Source organism: Rana temporaria, chromosome 13 (genome assembly GCF_905171775.1).
Source record: "Rana temporaria chromosome 13, aRanTem1.1, whole genome shotgun sequence".
NCBI classification, from domain to species: Eukaryota; Metazoa; Chordata; class Amphibia; order Anura; family Ranidae; genus Rana; species Rana temporaria.
In genome coordinates, this window is record NC_053501.1 from 120,030,239 (window position 1) to 120,043,601 (window position 13,363).

Below are 13,363 nucleotides of genomic sequence, written 5' to 3' on the forward strand. Positions count from 1 at the left end.
TCCCATGCAGGGGTGTGTGGCCTCCCATGCAGGGGTGTCTGGCCTCCCATGCAGGGGTGTCTGGCCTCTCACGCAGGGGTGTCTGGCCTCTCACGCAGGGGTGTCTGGCCTCCCATGCAGGGGTGTGTGGCCTCCCATGCAGGGGTGTGTGGCCTCCCATGCAGGGGTGTGTGGCCTCCCATGCAGGGATGTGTGGCCTCCCATGCAGGGGTGTGCGGCCTCCCATGCAGGGGTGTGTGGCCTCCCATGCAGGGGTGTCTGGCCTCCCATGCAGGGGTGTGTGGCCTCCCATGCAGGGGTGTGTGGCCTCCCATGCAGGGGTGTGTGGCCTCCCATGCAGGGGTGTGTGGCCTCCCATGCAGGGGTGTGTGGCCTCCCATGCAGGGGTGTCTGGCCTCCCATGCAGGGTGTGCGGCCTCGCATGCAGGGTGTGTTCAGTGGTGTGTCCTTGTTGATCTGCAACATTTCCATGTCTTCCTTACAGGAGTGAAGAGAAGAAGATCCCGTCCTATCAGACGTTGCCTCGCAAACCCTGCAAAGTCCTCCGCAACTGCCTGAGTGACCTCCACAAACAGCTAGACGAGAGTGAGGCCTCTGCTTACATCACCCCTCTGTGCCCGCTGATTGGTGCTCTGTGCTCTTAGCTGTGCCTGCTGCTAATGCTAACATTGGTCTGTGTTCCTGCCCTGTGCCCACTGTCTGTGCTGTCTCTGCTCTGTGTTCCTGCTCTGTGCTGTCTCTGCTCTGTGTTCCTGCTCTGTGTTCCTGCTCTGCGCTGTGTTCCTGCTCTGTGCTGTCTCTGCTCTGTGTTCCTGCTCTGTGCTGTCTCTGCTCTGTGTTCCTGCTCTGTGCTGTCTCTGCTCTGTGCTGTCTCTGCTCTGTTTTCCTGCTCTGTGCCCGCTGTTTGTGATGTCTCTGCCCTGTGCCCGCTGTCTATGCGCTGTGTTCCTGCTCTGTGCTGTCTCTGGTCCGTGTCTCTGCCCTGTGCCTGCTGTCTGTGCTGTCTCTGCCCTGTGCCCGCTGTCTCTGCCCTGTGCTGTCTCTGCCCTGTGCCTGCTGTCTGCGCTGTGTTCCTGCTCTGTGCTGTCTCTGGTCCGTATCTCTGCCCTGTGCCTGCTTTCTATGCTGTCTCTGCTCTGTGCTGTCTGTGCTCTGTGTCCCTGCCCTGTGCCCACTGTCTGTGCTGTCTCTGCGCTGTGTTCCTGCTCTGTGCTGTCCCTGGTCTGTGTCTCTGCCCTGTGCCCACTGTCTTTTCTGTCTCTGTGATGTCTCAGCTCTGTGCCCGCTGGCTGTGCTGTCTCTGCTCTGTTTTTCCTGCTCTGTGCCCGCTGTCTCTGGTCCATGTCTCTGTCCTTTGCCCGCTGTCTGTGCTGTCTCTGCCCTGTGCTATCTCAGCTCTGTGTTCCTGCTCTGTGCCCGCTGTCTGTGCTGTCTCTGCTCTGTGTTCCTACTCTGTGCTGTCTCTGGTCCGTGTCTCTGCCCGCTGTCTGTGCTGTCTCTCCTCTGTTTTTCCTGCTCTGTGCCCGCTGTCTCTGGTCCATGTCTCTGTCCTGTGCCCGCTGGCTGTGCTGTCTCAGCTCTGTGTTCCTGCTCTGTGCCCACTGTCTGTGCTCTGTGCTGTCTCTGGTCCGTGTCTCTGCCCTGTGCCCGCTGTTTGTGCTGTCTTAGCTCTGCGTTCCTGCTCTGTGCCCGCTGGCTGTGCTGTCTCTGCTCTGTCATTCCTGCTCTGTGCCCGCTGTCTCTGGTCCATGTCTCTGTCCTGTGCCCGCTGTCAGAGCTGAGACAGCACAGAGCAGAGACAGCTCTGTATTCCTGCTCTGTGCCCGCTGTCTGCTGTCCTGTCAGTGGGCATATCTGTCTGGAATCCAGCCTGCCCCCCCCCCATACACTGAGATTTGTTGTGATTGTGTCCAGAATGCTCGTCTCTGAGAGTCCTCTCTGCCCCCCCCCCCCCCCATACACTGAGATTTGTTGTGATTGTGTCCAGAATGCTCGTCTCTGAGGGTCCTCTTTGTCCCCTCCCCCGCAGTGTACAACAAGCCCATGGAGGAAGCTTCTCTGGAGTTCCTGCTGAAGGATTACGATCTGATCTACGCCCGGCGGACGCAGCTGGAGCTGGACGTGAGAGCCTCGTTCCTTCGATTCATGGCCTGCCTCTTCAAAGGGTACCGATCCTACCTCCTGCCCATCACACAGGCGCCCTCCGAGCGAACGCGCGACTTCAGCAACCTCTTCAACGTGGAGGGTATGAAGGAGGAGAATGCCATGCTCTTTGATTTTCGGGAAGCAAACAATCCTAAAAACGGGGGGGGGGTACATTAACCCTTCCTAATGATGTCTTCCATGAGGCAATTTCAGAATAAGAGATTCCACTCATGACGTCTTGATTTGTATACGTCAACGCGTTTCGCTGGTCAGAGCCTGCTTCTTCAGGTGGATCAAAAACCCATCGATCCTCCAACAGAGCCCCACAGTCAATGGAGCGATTATAATATGGTCATCAACCCTGCAGGGTGCAAATACACAAACTCCAGGGAGTAAAGAGGGGGTGTTTGGTGAAGAGGGGGTGTTAGGTGAAGAGGAGGTGTTGGGTGAAGAGGAAGAGGAATTGTTGGGTGAAGAGGAGGTGTTGGGTGAAGAGGGGGTGAAGAGGGGGTGTCGGGTGAAGAGGGGGTGTCGGGTGAAGAGGGGGTGTCGGGTGAAGAGGGGGTGTCGGGTGAAGAGGAGGTGTCGGGTGAAGAGGGGGTGTCGGGTGAAGAGGGGGTGTCGGGTGAAGAGGAGGTGTCGGGTGAAGAGGAATTGTTGGGTGAAGAGGAGGTGTCGGGTGAAGAGGGGGTGTCGGGTGAAGAGGGGGTGTCGGGTGAAGAGGGGGGTGTCGGGTGAAGAGGGGGGTGTCGGGTGAAGAGGGGGGTGTCGGGTGAAGAGGAGGTGTCGGGTGAAGAGGGGGTGTCGGGTGAAGAGCGGGTGTCGGGTGAAGAGCGGGTGTCGGGTGAAGAGGGGGTGTCGGGTGAAGGGGTGTCGGGTGAAGAGGGGGTGTCGGGTGAAGAGGAGGTGTCGGGGGGGTGTCGGGTGAAGAGGGGGTGTGGGGGGTGTCGGGTGAAGAGGGGGTGTGGGGGGTGTTGGGTGAAGAGGAGGTGTCGGGTGAAGAGGGGGTGTCGGGTGAAGAGGGGGTGTCGGGAGGTGTCGGGTGAAGAGGGGGTGTCGGGTGAAGAGGGGGTGTCGGGTGAAGAGGGGGTGTCGGGTGAAGAGGGGGTGTCGGGTGAAGGGGTGTCGGGTGAAGAGGGGGTGTCGGGTGAAGAGGGGGTGTCGGGTGAAGAGGAGGTGTCGGGGGGGTGTCGGGTGAAGAGGGGGTGTGGGGGGTGTCGGGTGAAGAGGGGGTGTGGGGGGTGTTGGGTGTAGAGGAGGTGTCGGGTGTAGAGGAGGTGTCGGGTGAAGAGGAGGTGTCGGGTGAAGAGGGGGTGTGGGGGGTGAAGAGGAGGTGTTGGGTGAAGAGGGGGTGTCGGGTGAAGAGGGGGTGTCGGGTGAAGAGGGGGTGTCGGGAGGTGTCGGGTGAAGAGGGGGTGTCGGGTGAAGAGGGGGTGTCGGGTGAAGAGGGGGTGTCGGGTGAAGAGGGGGTGTGGGGGGTGTTGGGTGAAGAGGGGGTGTCGGGGGAAGAGGGGGTGTGTCGGGTGAACAGGGGGTGTCAGGGGGTGTCGGGTGAAGAGGGGGTGTCGGGTGAAGAGGGGGTGTCGGGTGAAGAGGAGGTGTTGGGTGAAGAGGAAGAGGAATTGTTGGGTGAAGAGGAGGTGTAGAGGGGGTGTCGGGTGAAGAGGGGGTGTCGGGTGAAGAGGGGGTGTCGGGTGAAGAGGAATTGTTGGGTGAAGAGGGGGTGTCGGGTGTAGAGGGGGTGTCGGGTGTAGAGGTGGTGTCGGGTGTAGAGGGGGTGTCGGGTGTAGAGGGGGTGTCGGGTGAAGAGGAGGTGTCGGGTGAAGAGGAGGTGTCGGGTGAAGAGGAGGTGTCGGGTGAAGAGGGGGGTGTCGGGTGAAGAGGGGGGGTGTCGGGTGAAGAGGGGGGGTGTCGGGTGAAGAGGGGGGGTGTCGGGTGAAGAGGGGGTGTCGGGTGAAGAGGAGGTGTCGGGGGGGTGTCGGGTGAAGAGGGGGTGTGGGGGGTGTCGGGTGAAGAGGGGGTGTGGGGGGTGTTGGGTGAAGAGGAGTTGTCGGGTGAAGAGGAGGTGTCGGGTGAAGAGGGGGTGTCGGGTGAAGAGGAGGTGTCGGGTGAAGAGGAGGTGTCGGGTGAAGAGGAGGTGTTGGGTGAAGAGGGGGTGTCGGGTGAAGAGGGGGTGTCGGGTGAAGAGGGGGTGTCGGGTGAAGAGGGGGTGTCGGGTGAAGAGGAATTGTTGGGTGAAGAGGGGGTGTCGGGTGAAGAGGGGGGTGTCGGGTGAAGAGGGGGGTGTCGGGTGAAGAGGGGGTGTCGGGTGAAGAGGAATTGTCGGGTGAAGAGGAATTGTCGGGTGAAGAGGAGGTGTCGGGTGAAGAGGAATTGTCGGGTGAAGAGGGGGTGTGGGGTGAAGAGGGGGTGTCGGGTGTAGAGGGGGTGTCGGATGTAGAGGGGGTGTCGGGTGAAGAGGAGGTGTCGGGTGAAGAGGGGGTGTCGGGTGAAGAGGGGGTGTCGGGTGAAGAGGGGGGTGTCGGGTGAAGAGGGGGTGTCGGGGGTAGAGGGGGTGTCGGGTGTAGAGGGGGTGTCGGGTGAAGAGGGGGGTGTCGGGTGAAGAGGGGGGTGTCGGGTGAAGAGGGGGTGTCGGGAGGTGTCGGGTGAAGAGGGGGTGTCGGGTGAAGAGGGGGTGTCGGGAGGTGTCGGGTGTAGAGGGGGTGTCGGGTGAAGAGGGGGTGTCGGGAGGTGTCGGGTGTAGAGGGGGTGTCGGGTAACGGGTGAAGAGGGGGTGTCGGGTGAAGAGGGGGTGTCGGGTGAAGAGGGGGGTGTCGGGTGAAGAGGGGGGTGTCGGGTGAAGAGGAGGTGTCGGGTGAAGAGGGGGTGTCGGGTGAAGAGGGGGTGTCAGGGGGTGTCGGGTGAAGAGGAGGGTGTCGGGTGAAGTGGGGGTGTCGGGTGAAGTGGGGGTGTCGGGTGAAGTGGGGGTGTCGGGTGAAGTGGGGGTGTCGGGTGAAGAGGGGGGTGTCGGGTGAAGAGGGGGTGTGGGGGGTGTCGGGTGAAGAGGGGGGTGTCAGGGGGTGTCGGGTGAAGAGGAGGGTGTCGGGTGAAGAGGGGGTGTCGGGTGAAGAGGAGGTGTCGGGTGAAGAGGGGGTGTCGGGTGAAGAGGAGGTGTCGGGTGAAGAGGGGGTGTCGGGTGAAGAGGGGGTGTCGGGTGAAGAGGAGGTGTCGGGTGAAGTGGGGGTGTCGGGTGAAGAGGGGTGTGTCAGGTGAAGAGGAATTGTTGGGTGAAGAGGGGGTGTCAGGGGGTGTCGGGTGAAGGGGGGGTGTCGGGTGAAGAGGGGGTGTAGAGGGGGTGTCGGGTGAAGAGGGGGTGTCGGGTGAAGAGGAATTGTTGGGTGAAGAAGGGGTGTCAGGGGGTGTCGGGTGAAGGGGGGGTGTCGGGTGAAGAGGGGGTGTCGGGTGAAGAGGAGGTGTCGGGTGAAGAGGGGGTGTCGGGTGAAGAGGAGGTGTTGGGTGAAGAGGGGGTGTCGGGTGAAGAGGAGGTGTCGGGTGAAGAGGGGGTGTCGGGTGAAGAGGGGGTGTCGGGTGAAGTGGGGGTGTCGGGTGAAGAGGGGTGTGTCAGGTGAAGAGGAATTGTTGGGTGAAGAGGGGGTGTCAGGGGGTGTCGGGTGAAGGGGGGGTGTCGGGTGAAGAGGGGGTGTCGGGTGAAGAGGGGGTGTCGGGTGAAGTGGGGGTGTCGGGTGAAGAGGGGTGTGTCAGGTGAAGAGGAATTGTTGGGTGAAGAGGGGGTGTCAGGGGGTGTCGGGTGAAGGGGGGGTGTCGGGTGAAGAGGGGGTGTCGGGTGAAGAGGGGGTGTCGGGTGAAGAGGAATTGTTGGGTGAAGAAGGGGTGTCAGGGGGTGTCGGGTGAAGGGGGGGTGTCGGGTGAAGGGGGGGTGTCGGGTGAAGAGGGGGTGTCGGGTGAAGAGGGGGTGTCGGGTGAAGAGGGGGTGTCGGGTGAAGTGGGGGTGTCGGGTGAAGTGGGGGTGTCGGGTGAAGAGGGGTGTGTCAGGTGAAGAGGAATTGTTGGGTGAAGAGGGGGTGTCAGGGGGTGTCGGGTGAAGGGGGGGTGTCGGGTGAAGGGGGGGTGTCGGGTGAAGAGGGGGTGTCGGGTGAAGAGGAATTGTCGGGTAAAGAGGGGGTGTCGGGTGAAGAGGAGGTGTCGGGTGAAGAGGGGGTGTCGGGTGAAGAGGGGGTGTCGGGTGAAGAGGGGGGTGTCGGGTGAAGAGGGGGTGTAGAGGGGGTGTCGGGTGAAGAGGAGGTGTCGGGTGAAGAGGGGGTGTCGGGTGAAGAGGGGGTGTCGGGTGAAGAGGAATTGTCGGGTGAAGAGGAATTGTCGGGTGAAGAGGAATTGTCGGGTGAAGAGGGGGTGTCGGGTGAAGAGGGGGTGTCGGGTGAAGAGGAGGTGTCGGGTGAAGAGGGGGTGTCGGGTGAAGTGGGGGTGTCGGGTGAAGAGGGGTGTGTCAGGTGAAGAGGAATTGTTGGGTGAAGAGGGGGTGTCAGGGGGTGTCGGGTGAAGGGGGGGTGTCGGGTGAAGGGGGGGGGTGTCGGGTGAAGAGGGGGTGTCGGGTGAAGAGGAATTGTCGGGTGAAGAGGGGGTGTCGGGTGAAGAGGAGGTGTCGGGTGAAGAGGAGGTGTATTGTTGGGTGAAGAGGAGGTGAAGAGGGGGTGTAGAGGGGGTGTCGGGTGAAGAGGAGGTGCCGGGTGAAGAGGGGGTGTAGAGGGGGTGTCGGGTGAAGAGGAGGTGTCGGGTGAAGAGGGGGTGTCGGGTGAAGAGGAATTGTCGGGTGAAGAGGGGGTGTCGGGTGAAGAGGAGGTGTCGGGTGAAGAGGAGGTGTCGGGTGAAGAGGAATTGTCGGGTGAAGAGGGGGGGTGTCGGGTGAAGAGGGGGGTGTCGGGTGAAGAGGGGGGGTGTCGGGTGAAGAGGGGGGTGTCGGGTGAAGAGGAGGTGTCGGGTGAAGAGGAATTGTCGGGTGAAGAGGGGGTGTCGGGTGAAGAGGAGGTGTCGGGTGAAGAGGAGGTGTCGGGTGAAGAGGGGGTGTCGGGTGAAGAGGGGGGTGTCGGGTGAAGCGGGGGTGTCGGGTGAAGTGTTGGGTGTCGGGTGAAGTGTTGGGTGTCGGGTGAAGTGTTGGGTGTCGGGTGAAGAGGGGGTGTCGGGTGAAGTGTTGGGTGTCGGGTGAAGTGTTGGGTGTCGGGTGAAGTGTTGGGTGTCGGGTGAAGTGTTGGGTGTCGGGTGAAGTGTTGGGTGTCGGGTGAAGAGGGGGGTGTCGGGTGAAGAGGGGGTGTCAGGGGGTGTCGGGTGAAGTGTCGGGTGAAGAGGAATTGTTGGGTGAAGAGGGGGGTGTCAGGGGGTGTTGGGAGGTGTTGGGTGAAGAGGGGGGTGTCGGGTGAAGGGGGGGTGTCGGGTGAAGAGGGGGTGTGGGGGGTGTCGGGTGAAGAGGGGGTGTCGGGGGGTGTCGGGTGAAGAGGGGGTGTCGGGTGAAGAGGGGGTGTTGGGTGAAGAGGGGGTGTCGGGTGAAGGGGGGGTGTCGGGTGAAGAGGAGGTGTTGGGTGAAGAGGGGGTGTCGGGTGAAGAGGGGGTGTCGGGGGGTGTCGGGTGAAGAGGGGGTGTCGGGGGGTGTCGGGTGAAGAGGGGGTGTCAGGGGGGTGTCGGGTGAAGAGGGGGTGTCGGGGGGTGTCGGTTGAAGAGGGGGTGTCGGGTGAAGAGGGGGTGTCGGGTGAAGGGGGGGTGTCGGGTGAAGGGGGGGTGTCGGGTGAAGGGGGGGTGTCGGGTGAAGAGGGTGGTGTCGGGTGAAGGGGGGGTGTCGGGTGAAGAGGGGGTGTCGGGTGAAGAGGGGGTGTCGGGTGAAGGGGGGGGTGTCGGGTGAAGGGGGGGTGTCGGGTGAAGAGGGTGGTGTCGGGTGAAGAGGAGGTGTCGGGTGAAGAGGGGGTGTCGGGTGAAGAGGGGGTGTCGGGTGAAGGGGGGGTGTCGGGTGAAGAGGGTGGTGTCGGGTGAAGAGGAGGTGTCGGGTGAAGAGGAGGTGTCGGGTGAAGAGGGGGTGTCGGGTGAAGAGGGGGTGTCGGGTGAAGAGGGGGTGTCGGGTGAAGGGGGGGTGTCGGGTGAAGGGGGGGTGTCGGGTGAAGAGAGGGTGTCGGGTGAAGAGGAATTGTTGGGTTGAGAAATTGGAATGATTTCCCTTCCAGGGTTCAAGAAGTCGAAGGAGCGGGCTCACCAGAAGTTCTACTCGCAGATGATGAGGACTCAGATGTTCACGCAGTTTATTGAAGATTGCTCCTTCGTGAATGAGAGGAACGCGTCGCTGGAGTTTTTCGATAAATGCGTGGAGAAGGTAAAGCCGCGTCGGCGCGTTCTCCTCGCTCCTCTGAAGACCCCTCCAAGCCGTGCTTTGAGTTGTGTTTTGCTTTTTAGGTGCAGGTAGACGGGGAGAAGATGGAAGATCTGCACCTTGTAGAGCTGGACGAGTCCCACCGCAGTGAACATACCGTCTTTATTATGCCCGCCGAGGAGCCACTGGACCCCCATGGCATAGAGCCGCCAGCCCAGTACAAGTGAGGATTTGTTTCACCCATTTGGTGCCCTCTTAGTTGTCACAGGTGGGGGGGCCCGGGTCCACGGGAAGAAGGGCAGTCTGGGGGACATCGGGGGGGGGAAAATGAGGGTAGAGAAGGCAGCAGCTGATACTGATGGTGAGAGGACTGGGAGCCACCAGATGACACGGGTCACTGGGTGTACTAGGGGTATTGGAGTCACTGGGTACACTAGGGCCACTAGATGGCACAGGGGTCACTGGGTGTACTAGGGTCACTAGATGGCACAGAGGTCACTGGGTGTACTAGGGTCACTAGATGGCACAGAGGTCACTGGGTGCACTAGGGTCACTAGATGGCACAGAGGTCACTGGGTGTACTAGGGGTATTGGAGTCACTGGGTGCACTAGGGTCACTAGATGGCACAGAGGTCACTAGGGTCACTAGATGGCACAGAGGTCACTGGGTGTACTAGGGTCGCTAGATGGCACAGAGGTCACTGGGGTCACTAGATGGCACAGAGGTCACTGGGTGCACTAGGGTCACTAGATGGCACAGAGGTCACTGGGTGCACTAGGGTCACTAGATGGCACAGAGGTCACTGGGTGTTCTAGGCGCATTGGAGCCACTGGGCACACTGGGGTCAGTAAATGACGCAGGATGCTCTGGGGTGTATTTGGAGTCATGGGGCACACAGTGGTGCACTTGGAATCACTAGACGACGGAGGGCATACTGGGGCACACTGGCAGATACTAGGGGGGCACCTGCCTCTGTCTAGAAGAAGAAAGGCGTTTTGGAGTTTCTCTCATTTCTTTTTCTCCTCCGCAGGTACGAAACCTTCCCGGTTCTCCAGAGAGACCTATTTGAGCTTCCGCAAGATCTGCTGCTGGCGCCCCCTATCCAGTCAAAGACGAGCGCACCTAGCAGCCCCGCCCCTCGACGAACTAAGCAAGTAGGTGAACGACTGATCTTGGTTCCATAACATTGTGTAAAGGGACATGTTCCTGTTATGTCCCCCTCCCCCCCTTTCCTCTGTATCAGGCGGGTGACAACCTTCTACCCCCATGATCGTGTTTCCTGCCCGCATTGCTCTGATATCGCCCACCTCGAGCTCTGAATGTTTTTTTTGTCTGGCAGGAGATCAAGTCTGCCCAACGGGTGGCCCAGATCTATTCTTCCATCCCGGAGATGTGGGCCAAGTGTCTTCTGGGGCATTGCTATGGTTTGTGGTTCATCTACCTGCCCACCTTCGTCAGAGCCACCACCTCCAAGGTGCGAGCTCTGCAGACCGCCTACGACGCTCTGAAACAGATGGAGACGAAGAACGTGGTCCTCCCGGACGAGGTGAGCCTAGTTCAAATGCTTTACCTCCCATCTGATGTACCTCCGCTATTATCCAACGTTCACTCATTTGAGGTACTTTAGAAAATCTGAAATTTGGGGTGATGTGCGTCCCCATTGCTGTACCCAGAGACTCTGTATACGGTGAAGCCCATATTCACTTTTGTATGGTTCTCACTTCCCATCTCAAGGAAATCCTGGAGACATGGAGATGTTGGAGGCATTGGGGTCATTGGTGTGCATAGGGACACAGTGTTGCTTAAGTCAAAGGAGCATTGGGGTCAGGAAAGTGCACAGGAGCACCGAGGTCATTGGAGACACTGGGGTCGCTGAAGTGCGCTGGAGGCACAGAGTGGCTGGAGGCAGAGAAGAGCTGGGGTCATTGTGTGACATAGGAGGGTACTCTGGGGTCATGGGTGTTGCAGAATCCTCTGGGGTCACTCGGTAACACTGGGGAGCGCACATGGCTCCACAGAGCCACTGGGGTTACTCGAGACACAGGAGTGCACAAGAGCCCTGGGGTGACTGGAGTGCACAAGAGCCCTGGGGTGACTGGAGTGCACAAGAGCCCTGGGGTGACGAGTGCACGAGAGCCCTGGGGTGACTGGAGTGCACAAGAGCCCTGGGGTGACTGGAGAGCACAAGAGCCCTGGGGTGACTGGAGTGCACAAGAGCCCTGGGGTGACTGGAGTGCACAAGAGCCCTGGGGTGACTGGAGTGCACAAGAGCCCTGGGGTGACGAGTGCACGAGAGCCCTGGGGGTGACTGGAGTGCACGAGAGCCCTGGGGGTGACTGGAGTGCACGAGAGCCCTGGGGGTGACTGGAGTGCACGAGAGCCCTGGGGGTGACTGGAGTGCACGAGAGCCCTGGGGGTGACTGGAGTGCACGAGAGCCCTGGGGTGGCTGGAGTGCACGAGAGCCCTGGGGTGGCTGGAGTGCACGAGAGCCCTGGGGTGGCTGGAGTGCACGAGAGCCCTGGGGTGACTGGAGTGCACGAGAGCTCTGGGGTGACTGGAGTGCACGAGAGCCCTGGGGTGACTGGAGACACGGGAGAGCGCTGGAGACACGGGAGAGCGCTGGGGTCACTGGAGACACGGGAGAGCGCTGGGGTCACTGGAGACACGGGAGAGCGCTGGGGTCACTGGAGACACGGGAGAGCGCTGGGGTCACTGGAGACACGGGAGAGCGCTGGAGACACGGGAGAGCGCTGGGGTCACTGGAGACACGGGAGAGCGCTGGGGTCACTGGAGACACGGGAGAGCGCTGGGGTCACTGGAGACACATTAGAGTGCTGGGGACACTGGAGAGCGCAGGAGACGCTGGAGAGAGCAGGGGTCACTGGAGACACAGGGGAGCGCTGGGGACGCTGGAGACACAGGAGAGCGCAGGGGGGTCACTGGAGAGCGCAGGGGTCACTGGAGAGCGCAGGGGGTCACTGGAGAGCGCTGGGGACACTGGAGACACAAGGGGTTGAGATTAGACATAGCAATGCATTGTTGGAACAATGAGCCATGCGCAATCTGAAATTGACGCCAGTCAGGTGAGCTGCCTCCTGATTGGCTGCAGTGCAGAAGATCCAGCCCGGGATCACAGAACACGTGAGTTCTTTTTTCTTTTTTTTTTCTTTTCCTGCCGCCGGATGTTTCCTGACCCGCCATCTTTCCTCGCAGGTCTGTTACCGCATCCTGATGCAGCTGTGCGGTCAGTACGGGGAGCCGGTGTTGGCTGTCCGCGTGATGCTGGAGATGCGGAAGGCCGGGATCGTCCCCAACGCCATCACCTACGGTTACTATAATAAGGTAATCCGCCCCCCCCCCCCCCCCCCCGAGCCGCGCCCCCCCCGCAATATTCTCCTCCCCATGGTGGGCGGTAACTAAATCTTCTGTGTCTGTCGCAGGCTGTGCTGGAAAGCAAATGGCCGTCCAGTAACCAGAGTGGGAGGCTGCGCTGGGCCAAACTGAGGAACGTGGTTCTGGGGGCCGCCCAGTTCCGTCAGCCGCTGCGGGAGAGGCATCCCGGATCTCAGTGCGAGGCGCTAAGCGAGGAACCGCCGGTCAGCGGCTCAAAAGGTGAGGGGCCAGCAACCTAAATGACGACGCAGCATTGAGTGTTGTATAAAAGAACGCATCCTAGGCATCCCTTTAGACATGCATTGCTGGCCGCAGGGTCCTGCTGACTTTAGCTGTGCAATCTGCTGATCGGTTGCTTGATTACGCTCTGAATGGAGTGATCGGCAGATTGCACAGCTAAAGTCTGCACCAATATATATATACATTGCACGCCCTGGCTGTAGTCTGTAGCAGGCGTCACTAATCATGTTTTTCTCCCATCTTCACAGATCAATGGAAGCTCAAAAGCGCCACCATGGAGATGTCTCCTCGGCTTCACCTTCTGCGCCAGACCACCTGGGCCGGGCACAATAGCCGAACGGCTGAAGACGGCTCGGCGGGGAAGCTGGTCAAGAGTTGGAGCGTCAGTTGTACCGAGAGCGAGACCTGTATGCTGGAAATTGGAGTGGCGCGCAGTAAGTCTGAGATGGGTAGCCACCTTCTAGTTTCTCAGAAGACCCTTCCTCTGGGTAGCCACCTTCCTCTTCTAGTTTCTCTAGACGTTCCCACTGGGTAGCCACCTTCCTCTTCAGAGAAACTAGAAGACACTCCTCTGGGTAGCCACCTTCCTCTTCTAGTTTCTTCGAAGACCCTCCCTTTGGGTAGCCACCTTCCTCTTCTGGTTTCTCTGAAGACACTCCCTCTGGGTAGCCACCTTCCTCTTCTAGTTTCTCTATAGACATTCCCACTGGGTAGCCACCTTCCTCTTCAGAGAAACTAGAAGACACTCCAGGGTAGCCACCTTCCTTTTCTAGTTTCTCAGAAGACCCTCCCACTGGGTAGCCACTTTCCTCTTCAGAGAAACTAGAAGACACTCCTCTGGGTAGCCACCTTCCTCTTCTAGTTTCTTCGAAGACCCTCCCTTTGGGTAGCCACCTTCCTCTTCTGGTTTCTCTGAAGACCCTCCCTTTGGGTAGCCACCTTCCTCTTCTGGTTTCTCAGAAGACCCTCCCTTTGGGTAGCCACCTTCCTCTTCTAGTTTCTCAAGACCCTCCCTTTGGGTAGCCACCTTCCTGTTCTAGTTTCTCTGAAGACGTTCCCACTGGGTAGCCACTTTCCTCTTCAGAGAAACTAGAAGACACTCCCTCTGGGTAGCCACCTTCCTCTTCTAGTTTCTCTGAAGACGCTCCCTCTGGGTAGCCACCTTCCTCTTCTAGTGTCTCTATAGACGTTCCCACTGGGTAGCCACCTTCCTCTTCAGAGAAACTAGAATACACTC

The 13,363-nt window shown here is 60.1% G+C and overlaps 1 protein-coding gene across 2 annotated transcripts in view; it reads left to right on the forward strand.

Moving 5' to 3' along the window:
• The window catches only part of DENND4B (DENN domain containing 4B), a 51,161-nt gene that overhangs the window by 18,773 nt on the left and 19,025 nt on the right, over positions 1 to 13,363 (forward strand). For both annotated transcript variants that reach the window (XM_040332788.1, XM_040332787.1), the window contains exons 12-20: positions 485 to 585; positions 2,030 to 2,245; positions 8,349 to 8,494; positions 8,575 to 8,714; positions 9,523 to 9,646; positions 9,832 to 10,038; positions 11,707 to 11,835; positions 11,934 to 12,105; positions 12,375 to 12,560. In XM_040332788.1, coding sequence (XP_040188722.1) covers positions 485 to 585; positions 2,030 to 2,245; positions 8,349 to 8,494; positions 8,575 to 8,714; positions 9,523 to 9,646; positions 9,832 to 10,038; positions 11,707 to 11,835; positions 11,934 to 12,105; positions 12,375 to 12,560 — 1,421 coding nt within the window. The remainder of the gene's footprint in view (positions 1 to 484; positions 586 to 2,029; positions 2,246 to 8,348; positions 8,495 to 8,574; positions 8,715 to 9,522; positions 9,647 to 9,831; positions 10,039 to 11,706; positions 11,836 to 11,933; positions 12,106 to 12,374; positions 12,561 to 13,363) is intronic.